At 40.9% G+C, this 15,397-nt stretch overlaps 3 protein-coding genes across 3 annotated transcripts; 2 read left to right on the forward strand and 1 right to left on the reverse strand.

The window, feature by feature from the left end:
* Nucleotides 1–1,201: 1,201 nt before the first annotated feature.
* On the reverse strand, nucleotides 1,202–5,321 carry LOC141821740 (uncharacterized). Its single transcript, XM_074709091.1, has 6 exons — nucleotides 5,101–5,321; nucleotides 4,682–4,824; nucleotides 3,641–3,784; nucleotides 2,554–2,739; nucleotides 2,137–2,261; nucleotides 1,202–1,634 (listed from the first exon to the last, which is right to left on the reverse strand). Exons 1-6 carry the CDS (start codon nucleotides 5,303–5,305, stop codon nucleotides 1,409–1,411), a joined length of 1,029 nt encoding a protein of 342 aa, XP_074565192.1. The 5' UTR covers nucleotides 5,306–5,321; the 3' UTR covers nucleotides 1,202–1,408.
* Nucleotides 5,322–5,596: 275 nt separating this feature from the next.
* LOC141821342 (protein EDS1-like) lies at nucleotides 5,597–8,595 on the forward strand. The gene is made up of 3 exons (XM_074708756.1): nucleotides 5,597–6,001; nucleotides 6,333–7,127; nucleotides 7,715–8,595. The coding sequence occupies exons 1-3, from the start codon at nucleotides 5,648–5,650 to the stop codon at nucleotides 8,453–8,455; spliced, it is 1,890 nt and encodes a 629-aa protein (XP_074564857.1). The 5' UTR covers nucleotides 5,597–5,647; the 3' UTR covers nucleotides 8,456–8,595.
* A 1,843-nt stretch (nucleotides 8,596–10,438) lies between these two features.
* On the forward strand, nucleotides 10,439–14,883 carry LOC141821880 (putative pentatricopeptide repeat-containing protein At3g15130). Its single transcript, XM_074709255.1, has 3 exons — nucleotides 10,439–13,306; nucleotides 13,849–14,027; nucleotides 14,428–14,883. The coding sequence occupies exon 1, from the start codon at nucleotides 10,439–10,441 to the stop codon at nucleotides 13,028–13,030; it is 2,592 nt and encodes an 863-aa protein (XP_074565356.1). The 3' UTR covers nucleotides 13,031–13,306; nucleotides 13,849–14,027; nucleotides 14,428–14,883.
* Nucleotides 14,884–15,397: the final 514 nt, after the last annotated feature.

The following is a 15,397-nucleotide window of genomic DNA, read 5'->3' on the forward strand; positions in this document are numbered from 1 at the left end:
TTAGATCTTTGCTACAATAGAATAAGATTGAGAGCATCATTTTATTTTGCTAGAAATGATGGATCATCAAATAGAAAAAAGAAAGCATTTATTGTATTGAAGTGATTTATCCCAAGTGGTAAATATGAAAACATATATTATCTAAAAAAAAAATGATAATCCCAGTAGCCACATCTCTGGGGGTGGTCGGCCCGGTCCCACGGAAGTTTCCCACCGACCACCAGGATAAATCGGGAAGCGCATACGGTAGTCAATCCAGATGCCCAGCATCCTTTGATTGCGTTCCCCATTTGGAGAAAAATTCCTGCAAATACGCCGTAGCTGGGGATCGAACCGCGGATCCCTAGATTACAATCCGGATGTCCTACCGTTGCACCATTGCCCCGGGGACAAACATGTGTTATCTAAGATTTGATGGTAAAGGGAGGGGCATTTGATGCCACGGTTAGACATATTAATCAAGCATTCGAATCTTAATTTTGAATCAGATTTGATAGCACCGACACCCGATCCTTGTGATCGTACAGTAACCAAACAAGAATTATTCTGAGAGTAGCACAACAGAGATACAGTCGACTAAAATTGAATGCCTCTAAACCTTACTCAATACAACTCAATACAAAATTATTGATAAATTGAAATTTACAATACATGTTTATGTAAAATCCGATGAAATCCATATATACATCTACAACAGTATGATATTGTCTACTTTGAACTTAAGCTCTTATGATTTTATTTTTAGATTGTATACAAAAAGATATATTTCATTTATAATTTTAGAATTTTTTCCATGTATTTTCAATATGAGATTTTGATTATATCCTAATAGTTTATTCTCTCTATTAGAAGATGTCAGCATGAACAAAGAAGAACAAACATGGATTCAAGGCGAACAAAGCTGAAATAACTCTCAAAGATCCCCCTATACTCAACAACACTGGCACAATAGTTCAATACATCATACAAAACTAAACTGTAACTCTCTACTATCTATCACTTTGACTGGTAAATAGGCTCAAAATTTAGAACTCAAAGCATTCAATTGTTCTTCGGAGGGTGGTTTTTCGGAAAGCGGTAATCTGCGCTGAAAGGTATCTCATTGTTTAAACCTCTTCTTCCAAGAGGCAATTAAGGAATAAATAACCAACTTAATTCAAATTATATGAGTTTTAATCCATCTAATTCAGCTTTAAAACAAACAAACAAACAAACACAAATTGTTCTATCTAGTGGCCTAGTGACAAACATAACAAATTGTCAAGCTATACTGGAACTACAGCATCTTTATCATTGAATGTACCAAATTTCATCACATAAAAGCCAAATAAAACAAAACGAAAAAAAGAAGAAGAAGAGAGACTTACAAAAAGGCTAATCCACAAACAAATTTTCCATAGTTCACACTTCAGGATGAGAACTTGGATATGAGCTTGTCGATGTGGATGACTATATCTTCAATGTTTGGCCGGACTGCAAGTTGGGGCTGTAGCATCCATGCGACAAACTGGCGGAGGCTCTCGGGGTAAGGAGGGTTTGGTTCAGATGGCCATTTGATCTGGGCATTCATGACTGCTAACTGTAAGCTACCTCCTGATTCGCCAAGCACATGCTCGAAAGGTGAGGTGCCATACCTACCAAGAACCAACAGCTGATCTGTTATAGGCTTTAGAAAGAAATAAAGATATGACCATGAAGATTATGATCCCTTAATAACCATGTATCGCAACATTTTATAAATCATCAGGCAGGTAACCAGAACAGCTGAATTTAAGTCAACTGTAAAATAGTACTCGAGCAAAAAATAATGTAGAAAGAACTAGCTGAGACGCGTATAGGTATTGCCACCCAACCAGTAAATCTTATTTGATGGCTTCCTGTTTGATAAGAAGGTTTCTTTAGGAACTACAATTTGTTCATTTATATGCTACTATACATCTAGTTTATCAAATGCTTAATTGGCAATTATATGTGCCAATGCTGTACTTTTCCGGGGCTCAAATAGTAGATCCTGATAAGTAAATGCCGATAGACAACTAAATGAACACATTTTGAACTAGGTTGAAAGAAATGTAAAAAAAAAAAAATTAAAACACAATGAAAAAGAAGGGAAATATAGGATGTAAAATATCTCACATTATTGCATACAGCGTACATCCAAGAGACCATATATCTGTCCTTTCATCAATATTCGCGTGGCTCGGGCAGTCCCACAGCTCAGGAGCCCGAAAAGGTGCTGAACAATGCTCACTAGCCCACTCCTAGAAGACATACATCAAACAAACAAAAAATAGGCTTAACTGTCTGTCAACTTTTTGTTAGCAACATAACTTCAAAGTTAGTAGAAGATGGAAATAAAAATGTGACTGCAGCAAGAGCATAAATCCTAAAAAAAAAAATTGAAGCAAGAGATTACCAAATCATTTTGAGCATACGAAAATTAGATCTTCATTATTTCAAACTTCAATGCTTTACAGAATGTAATTGCTAGAGCAAACACAAAATGTATAATGTTCAAACCAAATACTTCTTAGAGGGTAAATTTATTCATACCTGTAACTGCAATGCCTCAGACCTTGAACGAATTTCTTTTCTTGCCGGCCGTGTGCTTCCAAAATCCATTAAAATAGCAATAGGTGGTTGCCCTTTCCTATGCGTTATGAGAACATTACCTGGTTTTACGTCATTATGGGCATATGGAGGATCAAAGCTGTGCATGTGTTTCAGACCATCACAAAGCTGCACATAAATAAAAGACAATATGTCATACTGGTATTCATACATGAAAATACAATGCTAAAATTACTAAAACAGAAGATTATATAACAATAGAAGTTTGAGAAAAACAACTAGCCGTGTTTAGAATATGCAATCGTTGCAAGCACCTTTATATGCCTAAACAATTACAGATATTATGTGAGAGAGGCTAAGATGCCAAAAGCTTGGCAAGCAAGCTGTTGGTGCATGAAAACAATGAGAACTTGATCATAGAAATGTACACCATTTTGTAGCTTCCAGTATGAGTTGCAGTTCAGTGACTAAATTTGATTAGCTCAAGAAATAAAAAATAAGTAATTTTTGCTATCTTATTAACATGTTCACCATCCACAGTTGTACATTTCGGAAGAAGTCAATGGTCCAGTAAAAATGCAACTTATTTTGATTTATTTCAATCTGGTTGTTAGTAACACCTTGATCTAACTTCATATCCTTCTTTGTCAAGATTTTTTAGGCAAAATAGAGACTAGACAATATATCCTGTTCTAATCTGTCCATATTTTGTCCTATAAAGAGAACAGAAGACAAATCACAGAAACATAAGGAGAATAGACAATAGATCATGTTCTAATCTGTCCATATTTTGTCCTATAAAAGGAATGGAAGATAAATCACCAAAACACAAGGAGAATAGACAACAGATGCTTTTAACACATGGATAAAAATCACCAAAACACATTATACTTAGTATAAAAGGAACAAAATTACAAATCTAAGCAATTAAAAAGGTGCCAAGGAGAATGATGTCTGATCAAAACCAAATGCATTTGACAATTGAATAAATTTTGATGAAGTGCAGCTTTGTAGGTTATGTACATTGAGAATAAATGAACCAAAAATGATGAACAAAAGATAAATTTACCTGTCTGAAAATGTGAAGAACTGTGATTGTCGGAAAAATTTCCTTCTTTGATTGCATAATTTTAGCCAGGTCAAGTAAAGTTCCATCCAGATGAACAGGGAACAATAAGTAAGCTTCATGCTTTCGTGACCCATCCTGTGTACCCTATATGCAAATCCATAGAGCAATACTACAACTTATCACATTGAATGCATATTTCATTTAAAGATGCATAATGAAAAAAAACAGCATGAGAAACCTCTTTAGCACAAAGTGTCCTATAAGTTCATAAGAAAAAATCTCAAGAATAGTCCATATGGCCAACAAACCCATTTGTCAATGAACTTCTATCTACAGAGTAAAATTTTAAATGATAGCTAGCAAGCATATAATGGTTGGATAACAACCCATATGTCAACGAACTTCTATCTACAGAGATCTTGCAAAAAATCCAAATGCACTGTAGCAAGTGTTTATTGTAATATTGTCTTAATTTCATAGCATCCAAGAGATCATATTGTAGCATTTGAAGAAGAATTTGATATAGAGAAACTTAAACTTCATAGAATGAGCATGCATTTGTTTAACTTGAGAAGCCAAAAAAAGGCAAACAAAATGTCTATGACAGTCTAATGGATCTACGACATGGTTTGTCAGATAATCAGATTTGTGGCGGTCAATCAGATCTATGACACTACGAGCCAGATAATCAGATTGGTGTTGTTTGTTTAATTTTTCTTGAGTAGCTACTGGTTTGCTATCAAATCAAGTAATTATTACTCACATATGATCAGCAGGATTGCAAGGAGGATGGCATTAGAAATGCTTTAATTAGTCATCGAGAGTTTAACAAGCATATGAAACTGGAATATAGTCCAGCCCAACAGGTAATACACATGTTTGCAACCTCAGAAAAGGAATCTGATTGCAATATACTTAAAACTAATAATACTAATCCAAGAGTATGACAAATACATTTAACTGACCTCCCTTACCATTAAAATGGATTCATCAAGAAGCAACAACCACGGAACAAATTAAACCTAAATCAAACGTAAGCACCTTAACAGGAATGATGGCATGATCAATGAGAGGAAGCAAACTACGATGATCGAACAGGGATGAGACGAGGATCTCCTGCTTAACCAGCTCCAGCTGCTCCTCCGTCTGGATGATGACTTTCTTCATGGCGTATGTTCCATCATCTAAAGAAAAGAATCAACCATAAGATTTGCGCATTATTGTACACTACAAGTAAATAACCTGCCCCAAAAATCTTCAGTCATCCAGATCGTTCAACGAGTTGCAATTTTTACCGGATCCAACCAGCTATTCCGAAAATGGAGCATATTATACAGCATAAGTAACAACTTCGGAACCAGGGAAAAAAAACAGCCGATCAGCATACCAACCGCAGCAAGCTAAAATCAAGATTCGGTTTCGAAGAAGGAAAGTGCAGCGTGAAGGCATGTAGGGCGGACCTGAGATGTGGGAGCGATTGATCGACTTCTTTTTAGCGAGACTGGAGTTGCCATCGGCGACGACCTCTTTGACGAGGAAGACGAAGGCGAAGCCGCCCTCGCCGAGCTGCCTGACGATCCGAAAGCGGTTGTCGTTGATCCAGACCTCGCCGCCGCCGTTGACGGCGTCGTAGAGGGCGTTGAGGCCCGAGAACGAGCAACCCATCGCCTCCTCCTCCTCTTTCCTCCTCTCTCTCTCTCTCTCTCTCTCTCTCTCTCTCTCTTAAACCTTAAAATTATTATTAAAAATCGGAAATTGTGCTCAAATAAAAAAAATTTTATCATAAAGAATTCAATAAATTTATAAATAAAATTTATTATTTAAATTTAAAAATAAATTTATAATTAAAATTTATATAATTTTTTAAAATAAAAGTTAGTCAACGCCATGCACCTTAGTCAACTAGCGGACCCACTTGCTGGAAGAAACGCAGTAACTCTCAGCTCTCCTTCATCCTCTCCTTCTCCGATGGCCTCCGACTTCGAATGAGTGAGATCTGGTAGGAAAATGGCGAAGAAGGAGAGCTCTCACGACGGCCTCGTGGGCACCATGCTCAGCGACTCCAGATGGCGAGCCCTAATCCCCCTCTGCTGCTCCCTCTCCATGGCCGCCAACCAATCCCCTTCCTCCCCTTTCCTCCGCCACCACTCCGCCGACTCCGCCGTCTTCGCCTTTAGCGCCTCCTGGTCCGCCGACGACTGGATCCTCCCCGGCGCCCGCTCCCACTTCGGTGAAGCCGACGTCGATGCCGCCCTCTTCCCTTCCGTCAAGAGCGTCGGGAACGACGCCGCTGCCGCCGTCAACGGAGCCTTTCTCCGCTCCTTCAAGAATCTGCTCGAGATTTCTCAGCTTTCAACCGAGGTGAGCTATTTCTGAATTTTTTTAAAAAAAAAAACCCAACTTTTGTCCAGATTTTTGTCAAGAAGTAATCGGTTGAAGCTTTTCTCATCTTTTCCGAACTTTCAGGCTAATAATTTGAAAAGATCTTACACTCTGTGATTGTAAGCGAGAATAAAAATCCCAACTTTTTACAGATTCTGGAAGCGAATAATCACTTGCTCCGATCGTAAGCTAGTTGTGTCTGCTAAACTTGCCCATTACCTATTTGTTCCTTTGCCACAGTGAAAATTTCAAAAAACAAAAATTCCCCCTGCACAACATGGAATCACTTGATTGAATTTTCAACCTGCAGGTGCAACGAGCTGCTTCTGAAAAGAAGCAAATCGTGTTCGCTGGGCATTCTTCCGGAGGCTCAATTGCAGTCCTTGCAACCATCTGGTTCCTCGAACAAAATCGAAAATTCAGCATCTCACATGGTCAGGCTGATCCTTTCTGTATCACATTTGGAACTCCCCTTGTTGGAGATGGTGTTTTTGTTCATGCTCTCCAGCGTGAGGATTGGGCTCGCCTGTTCTTGCACTTTGTCATGTTAGGTGACATAGTTCCGCGCTGTTTGATGTCACCTCTGTCGAATTTGGATGAAGAATTCCAAGGGATTCTGCATTTCCTGTGTCCAAAACCAATGCACTTCAGTTCAAAGCCTGCTGTGAGCTCCCTGGTCACCTTCTACAGAACAGTGCTGAGGAATGCTCTTTCCATATCAAACCATCAGGCCTGTTTCCTAATGGGATGCACAAACCCTTTGCTCGAAGTTCTAACTGGCTTCGTCAAGTTTACTCCTTATCGACCTTTCGGAACCTATGCTTTTCATAGCAGTGATGATGACAAACTAATCTGTCTGAAGAACTCTAATTCCATTTTGCATATGCTTTTTTACTTCTTCCAAAGAGACCCGGGACAGGATGTAGAAGAGATTGCTCAGAGGAGTTTAGAGGAGCATCTTCTCTATGAAGTAAGGATTAAAAGGCTCTTCGATTCACAGAACAGTGTGTCCATGCACTCTCTAGATGCAATTCCTCTCTCCTTCAGTGATGGTCTTAACGACGAGGCCCAATTGCTTGAAACACTGCTCAAAGAGATTGATTTGGTGAGTTTCTTGTCCATTCTTCTCTTTCGAGTTGTAGTTATTGTTGAATTTGCTTTACCAAGTCTAAAGAAACTATTAGTATGGCAATGTGCCATCTTTAGATGTAGTTATTGTTGAATTTGCTTTACCAAGTCTAAAGAAACTGACAATGTGCCATCATTCTCCATTCTCTTTCGAGTTGTAGTTATTGTTGAATTTGCTTTACCAAGTCTGAAGAAACTATTAGTATGGCAATGTGCCATCTTTAGATGAATAACTTGGACTTGTCCATTCTTCTCTTTTGAGTTGTAGTTATTGTTGAATTTGCTTTACCAAGTCTGAAGAAACTATTAGTATGGCAATGTGCCATCTTTAGATGCATAACTTGGACTTGTCCATTCTTCTCTTTCGAGTTGTAGTTATTGTTGAATTTGCTTTACCAAGTCTAAAGAAACTATTAGTATGGCAATGTGCCATCTTTAGATGAATAACTTGGAGTGTTAGAGGGGACCTATGGCACCACAAGCTTCAACTTTGTTCATACAAACTTTCTACATGTTAACATCGTATGTGAATCGCCTAACTGGTGTGTTTTGTGTTAATTTTAGAGTTCAGAAGCTAGGCTGCATTTACATGCTGCCACGGAATGGGAGAACCAGAGACTCAAGAACCAGGCCAAAGTCGATTCCAACTATAACAAAATACAAGAATCTCTTAACTTCCTTAAAGAATACCGAGCTACATGCGAGCTTCGCGGACGAGGTTACTACGACACCTTCAAACTTCAGAAGGATGTGGAAGATTTCAATGCCAATGTGAAGAGACTTGAACTGGCAGGACTGTGGGATGAGATAGTAGAGATGCTGAGAAGGTATGAACTCCCGGATGGATTTGATGGGAGGAAGGAATGGGTGAACTTGGGCACTCAGTACCGCCGTCTGGTCGAACCTCTTGACATTGCCAACTACTACAGGCACTCTAAGAATGAGGATACAGGGCCATACATGGTGAAGGCCAGGCCAAAGCGTTACCGATACACACAGAGATGGCTCGAGCATGCTGAACGGGTGCCTGCTAGCTCCAGCATAGAGTCATGCTTCTGGGCATCTGTCGAAGAGCTCTGTATCGAAACCGGCGATAACAAGCCCTTCCCGGAAGTGAAAACAAGGGTGCTGGAACTCGAACAGGAAGTGCTTCGGTGGGTAAATGAAGGCAAATTAGGCCGAGATGTGTTCTTCAGTGACTCCACATTCGCAAAGTGGTGGATGACTCTTCCATTGCAGCACAGATCAGGGTCCTGCATTGCCAAGTTCATGACTGTTGAAGACATGCTGGGGAAGTCGAACTAGTGACATTCGAGTAATAGTTGTGAGAAATGTGATGTTTAGTAAAAGAACAAATGTTTATATGCTTTAAACTTGTCTGAATCCAGAATCATAAGAAATATTATTGTAAAAACTTGGCCATTATCCAGTTAATCATACAGAGAAGTATCTTAAATGTCCAGTTTAATTTGCAGAGAAATGCTACGCTGCGCGACGAGGAATCCGCGACCCGTGCCCGACACTCGCGATCCACAGCAGTGATCCTCACCGCGCCGTCCGGCCACCATCGGTCGTCGCCTCACGCGCGATCGACGCGCTGCTCGCCGGTGCTCCATCCGGCACCGGATTCCGATTGGATAGTTGTTGTAATTCGATCGGAAATAGGGTCGGCAGTGGCCGCGTCGTTTCCAGCCAAATCGCGGTCCGATTTCGATCAAATCACGGCCGAAGACCGACCGAGGAAGGACCGGCTCGCGGGCGGCATCGACGCACTGCTCGTCGGCTCTCCGTCCGGCGTCAGATTCTGACCAGATAGTGGTCGGAATTCGATCGGAAACAGGGTCGGCAATGGCAGCACCGTTTCCGACCAAATCGCGGTCAGATTCTGACCAAATCGCGGTCGGAGATCGGCCGAGGAAAGACCGGCCTGCGGAATCCGGCCCGATCGTCGTCGACAGTGGTCCCGTAGTGGGGGCGGTTGTTTCCGGTCAAATTCGTCGGATTCCGGCCACTATCCGATTGGAATCCGGCGCCGGCCGAAGCACCGGCGAGTGGCGTGTCGATCGTGGGCGAGGCGGCGACGGTGGATCAGGGAGTCGTGCACGGGTCGCGCATGGATTTATCGCGCAGCATAGCAAATCCATTAATTTGCATATTAGCATCCTACCCGAACAAGTTTGGCAATAGCAGGATACAATTATTCTATCTTTGTTCATCATATGTAAACCTCTTTAATCTTTGAACAATGGATAAAGATCCATTTTACATCATTGATCAGGAGCAAAAGACTCGGTCAAACTCCAAAATTAACCAATACTCTTCCCTTTAAGTAGCCTCCACCCTTTCCCTCTCTTCCTCGCCTAATCCCCGTATTAATCAAATTCTCCGGCGGTCAAGAAACAACTCCGGCGAACGTTAAGCCGACGACGATGGCTGCCTCCCTCAAAGCGGCTGTCGTCCTTGTGCTTCTCGTCTGCTCGGTCTTCATCGACTTGAGCATTGTTCCGGCGGAGGCTCGCCCTGTGCCTGCCACTGCTGGGACGGCGACTGCGAGGATGGCCGTCGAGGCTGTGCCGGAGAACCATGGGGCGGTGGCAGAGCCTGAGGAAGACGATGAGGCCTTCGACTTCGACCAGGAACTGGTCGTGTTGGGCCATTGAACCTTCTCGTCCATGCATGGCGAGCTTCTCGATTCACTGTGCGATTAATTGAAAAACATTTTGGTGATCGATCAAATTTGTCTTTCGTTATTTGTTTGTGTTTGCTTCTATTTTGATATTAATATTAATTTATTTGAAGAACATGTATTACAAAAATAAAAGGAAATAGTGATAAATCATTTTCGTCGTTATTCGGTCGCTACTCAAGATTAATGACCGATTAGTGACAGAAATCGTCCGTCGTATAAAATTCGATCGCTGACGTCACTTTAGTGACGGAAAAAAATTTCTATTGCTAATTAACGACAAAATTATAAATTCAGTATTATTATTTTACCAATAAATAAAAAAAATAAATATTTATTAGCGACGGAATTATAAATTCTGTAGTTAATTTTTAAAAAAAATGTAAAAAAAATCGTTTATCTAATAATTTATTTTTTAATATATTTTATTTTATTTTTTTGAATTTCCTATTTATGTCGATAATAAAATTTTCTCTATAATATAATTAAATTAAATGTGCAAATAAAAGTGGGGCGTTGATCATGAGATCAACGGCCACGATCTGCTTTTATTTGTACATTGGTAGATAAAGTTCACATTTTTCTGAAACGACCGCTGCCGCATGGCTGTGATACGATCGCTACTCTCGCCGGCTTCTTGCTCTCCACCTGTTCGACGAAATGCGCGACCGGAAGCCGGCGAACCCGGAGGCCGCTCTTCCCTCTCCTATCTCATCCTCGATAGAACCAGGCGCGGCGAGATCCGGAAGGCGCTCGAGCTCTTCCTCCGGCTCCGGCGCTCTGGCTGGTCGGCCGACGAGTTCGCCCTCGCTAGCCTGCTCAAGTCGTGCTCCGCTCTCCCCGACGTGCGGAGACTTGGGGAGCAGCTTCATGCTGGATCCGTCCGTGCCGGTCTCTCTTCCGAGCGCGGCGTCCGCACTTCCCTCGTCGCGATGTACTCGGCCGCCGGCCGATTGGTCGACGCCCGCCGGGTGTTCGACGAAGTTCCCGTGCTAGAGGAGACCGACGTGCCGACGTGGAACGCCGTCATCTCCGCCTACGCCTTCCATGGTTCGTTCCTAGATTGCTTCCTTTCGTTCCGAGCCATGCTCGAGTTGGCTCACTTGGCGCCTACCGATGCGACCTTCGCGATCCTCATCAGCGCGTGCGTGGCGAGCCGACAGGTTGCGATCGGAAAGGCGATCCATGCGATGGTCCTCAAGAACCAGTCGCTCGATGCGACCAAGACTCTCAATTCTCTCATCTCCATGTACGCAAAATTGGGCTTTTTGGGAGATGCCATGAAAGTTTTCGATGCAATGTGTCCCAAGGATGTTGTTTCCTGGAACGCCATCATCTCAGGCCTTGTACAAAATGGTGAATTCGAGGCGGCAATCTCGATTTTCCGCAGAATGTCTATGAAACCAAATAGGATTACCTGTCTCAGCTTGCTCAGCGCAATAGCTTCTGTCCTGTCCCTGATGTTAGGGAAGGAGGTTCATGCTTGGTTAATCAGATCAGGCCTTGATTCGGAAACAGCTATAGGCAATTCACTGATCGCGATGTACGGGAAGTGCAGCGACGTCGAGAAAGGAAGGTTGGTTTTTGAGATGTTGCCTTGTCCTGATGTTATTAGCTGGAACTCCATGCTCTCTGGGTATGCTCAAAACAATGAGTTCACTAGTTTCTATCAAGTGTTTGAAGAAATGCAGAGCTCAGGATTGAGCCCTGACTTGCATACTCTGACCATTCTACTATGTGCATTGTCACCCGATGATTCTTCGGTGTCTTGTAAGCTGGGAAGAGCAATTCATGGCTACCTGCTGAGACGAGAAGCTGAGCTGCCGGTTTCTTTGTCAGTGTACAATGCATTGCTAACTATGTATTCGAATTTCGGTCGGATTTGTGATGCAGAGAAGGTCTTTAAGGGGTTGGATGAACTGGATTCCTTCACTTACAATTCCATGATTGATGGGCTCTCTAACAATGACTTGTGTCATGATGCTATGGCACTCTTTGTGGAGATGCACAGGCAAGGATTTCCATTAGAGTCTTCAACCTTGTCGATTGTTCTTACAGTTTGCAGCAAAATGGTCTCCATCGAATTGGGAAAACAGCTGCAAGCACTTGCTGTAAAGCAATGTCTCCATGCCTCAATTTCGCAAAGTGGCTCCTTGTCCATCAACAATTCACTCGTCTCCATGTATTCGAAATGTGGTAGCTTGAGTGATGCAATTCAAGTGTTTCAAAGGATGGAGAAAAGAGATGTGGTCTCATGGACAGCCATGATCACAGGATGTGCTAATCATGGAGCGGCTAAGGGGGCGTTCAAGTTCTTCAGTGAAATGAGAGACAGTGGCATTCAGCCCAATTCAGTCACTTATCTCGGTTTACTTACCGCTTGTGCGCATGCTGGTCTAGTCGAAGAAGGCAAGCAATGTTTTGGTTTGCTGGTCAAACAATGTAAAAGCGAACCGAGCATTGAGCATTATGCTTGTATGGTGGATTTGTTTGGTCGATCTGGCCAGTTCGAGCAAAGTGAAGCTATGGTCCAATTAGCAACTTCTCGTATGAAGCAAAATAGCGAATCTCGTTTACGGCTCTGGAAAGTGTTGCTTGGGGCTTGCCACTCGCATAGGCAACTTGATCTTGGCATTAGCATTGGATCAAGGATTTTGGATTCCAACCCAGACGATGAAACTACTTATGTTCTTCTTTCCAATCTGTATGCCACGTTTGGCTTGTGGAACGATGCAATATCGATACGGAGGCTGATGAAGGAAAGAGGGCTAAAGAAGGAGGCTGGATGTAGCTGGGTAGAGATCGGAAACAGGAAGCATGTTTTTGTAGCTGCTGATGATTTCCATGAGAACAGGAAGGAGATATACGAGAAGCTTGACGAGTTGGATGATAAGTGTAGAGGAATCGGCTATGTCCCCATGACAAAATATGTTCTCCATGATGTCGACAAGCTTCAGAAAGAGGCAATCTTGAGAAACCATAGCGAGAGATTGGCTGTCTCGTTTGCATTACTATCCTCAGCAAAGACGAAAAGAGTTGTTGTTCGAGTGATCAAGAATCTCCGTGTGTGTGAGGATTGCCATAACTGGATGAAGTTTGCTTGCGAAGTTGAGGGCGTAGAGATCGTCCTAAGAGATTCGAGAAGGTTTCATTCTTTCAGAGAAGGAAAATGTTCCTGTGGTGATTATTGGTGACTATGCGAATCAACAATTACAAGTGCACAATTGAAATCGAGCTTTCATAGTGTTCAAGGAAGTGCAACAACAATCCAAATCGAGCCTTCGCGGGAAGAAGAAGAATTTAAATCGAATTGAAAATATAAATTTCATGTGTACTAAATCTTTATTTATTTTTTATTATTTCTGCTGCAGGAAGAACATAGTCTACATATTTGATGGATGATGATTGTTCCAATGGACAGGCCATCGGCTCCCTCATCTCGGGAGCTTGCACAACGGCTTCTTAAAAAAGTATAAACTTGCATCTCAGTACCTTTTTTGGCTCATGGTTTGTAGGTTTTGCAATTGCACTATTATTTGCTCCAGCTGCTGCATTTATCAATCTTGATAGTTTTCAGAATGAAGCATGCTAAAATTTGTCAAGTCTTACTGCATTGCCTATGTTGCTGAATGTCTGTTCTTTCTCTTCATCTGACTTAAGTAATACCTTGTTCTAGTTTTCTCTTTGATCATGCATGCTTGTTAAGATTCTTCACATAGCCCCCTCAAATTGTACTTCCACATATGATCTTACATTGTCATGTATTTATGTACCTTCTCATCTCTGTATCTAACCATTTACATTAGGTTCTTTGATGTTCAACCTGAGACGTCAAATACACTAGTATAAAAGTACAAATTATGTCCCTCATTCTCATAAAATTACATAACAAGTCATGTTTGGAATATTCTTATGTCTCAATGTCACTTCCTCACTGAATTGTTGCGTGTAATTAATGTTCTTTGTATATGTATATTACAATTTATTTTTTTGTTGCAAATTCTCCATGCAGAATATTGAGCTAGAGAAAGGATTGCAAAGATCATCTCAGTCAAAAGTTCCTTCAGACCCCAATGCGTGGCTTCAAATGCAAGAGAACTATGAAACTATAATTCGTGAAGATCATGATTTTTCGGAAAAGCATGACATCGAGTATATCCTTTGGCATCTTCACTACAAAAGGATTGAAGAGTAAGATTCATCTTATCAAACCCCAAATTGTTGGGATATACATGGGACACAGAAACATTGTCTAGCTACTATGCAAAAAAAGGATATTAGGCAAGATTAATGTGAATCATACTAGAACCTAAGAGGCCACCAAAAAAAACTGAGTCAGACTATTGCAAGTGAAAGGCCAATCAATGTCAAAGAAGTAGGGCATTCATAAAGAACATCTATAATCATATTCAAACCATACTGCCAAAGCAAATTTGTCTAAAAGAAAGCCACCATTAATTTACTTCAAATTACTGAGAAAACAATATTTGATAACTTGACAAAAGTAATTCAAATTCTGTATTTTTTTTTTCTTCACATGTTTAGTTGAGAAAAATGAAGCTTTTGAATGTGCTGACTCTTTGCTTTCCAGAATGGCATTGGTGCTCAGGCTCGAGGACAGATGATCAATGTGCTCAATTGTGGGAAAATCTCAAGCATGTTGAACAAAAAATTGTTTTTGAGATATTCATGGGCTTTTCACCTTGGTGGTCTATCTGTAATTCACCCAACAGCAAGAGGTCTTTAGCAGTTTCAAAAGGATGCTTACCTACCTCAGCAATGGGAAACCTTATTGGTCTTAAGAAGGAATTTGTAGCTGCACGAAAAGATCGACAACCCGTGGCTGACTAATAGTGATACTCGACGATCCTGGATACAGACGAGCCGATTGTATTCTTGTTGCATTGAGTATAGTTTGATCTGAATTTTATGTAATAAATGCTGTGATTTGGATGGTGTGGTGTTCATCATAATCCAGACTGGATTTGGAAGCCTGGGCTTCCAGTATCAGCTGAAATTTATCTTTCCTAAAGTTATTGGAATAATTATGTGGATGTTCTTGGCAGACACATTGAACATGCTATTGTTGCTTGATTGATCTTGATTGCTTGTTCATAACAAAGTATTTGCTGGAATTGCATTATCTGCCTCAGTTAAAGATGCATTTTTATTTATTTATTGTTGAGAAAGAGATCACTTCTTTGTCCTTTTGAATGCCATTTTGTTTATTTATTTATGATATATCTCATCCAAATAAATGGAAATTATCTTCTGTTAATTATAATTTTTCAATTTACCTTCTCACAAATAATTATGAAACTGATCGTATAAAACCATTGAAATGATAAATTTCATTTTTTGTTGAAGAAAAGAACTATCGTTTGCTCTCACTTCCTCTTCCAGCGAAATAAATAAGAGAATTAAAATTCCAATAGGATGAATATTTTAAAGATCTATTTCTAAATTCTAAATGTGTATGAATTATATTTAGAATTTACTTGATAGACGAATTCAAAAAGAAAAGAGTCTATTTTCAAGATTAGTGGGGGTAAAAAACCTCA

The sequence above is a fragment of the Curcuma longa genome, chromosome 2 (assembly GCF_044706935.1).
Source record: "Curcuma longa cultivar G26 ecotype Majalengka, Jawa Barat chromosome 2, ITB_CL_G26_1.1, whole genome shotgun sequence".
Taxonomy (NCBI): Eukaryota; Viridiplantae; Streptophyta; class Magnoliopsida; order Zingiberales; family Zingiberaceae; genus Curcuma; species Curcuma longa.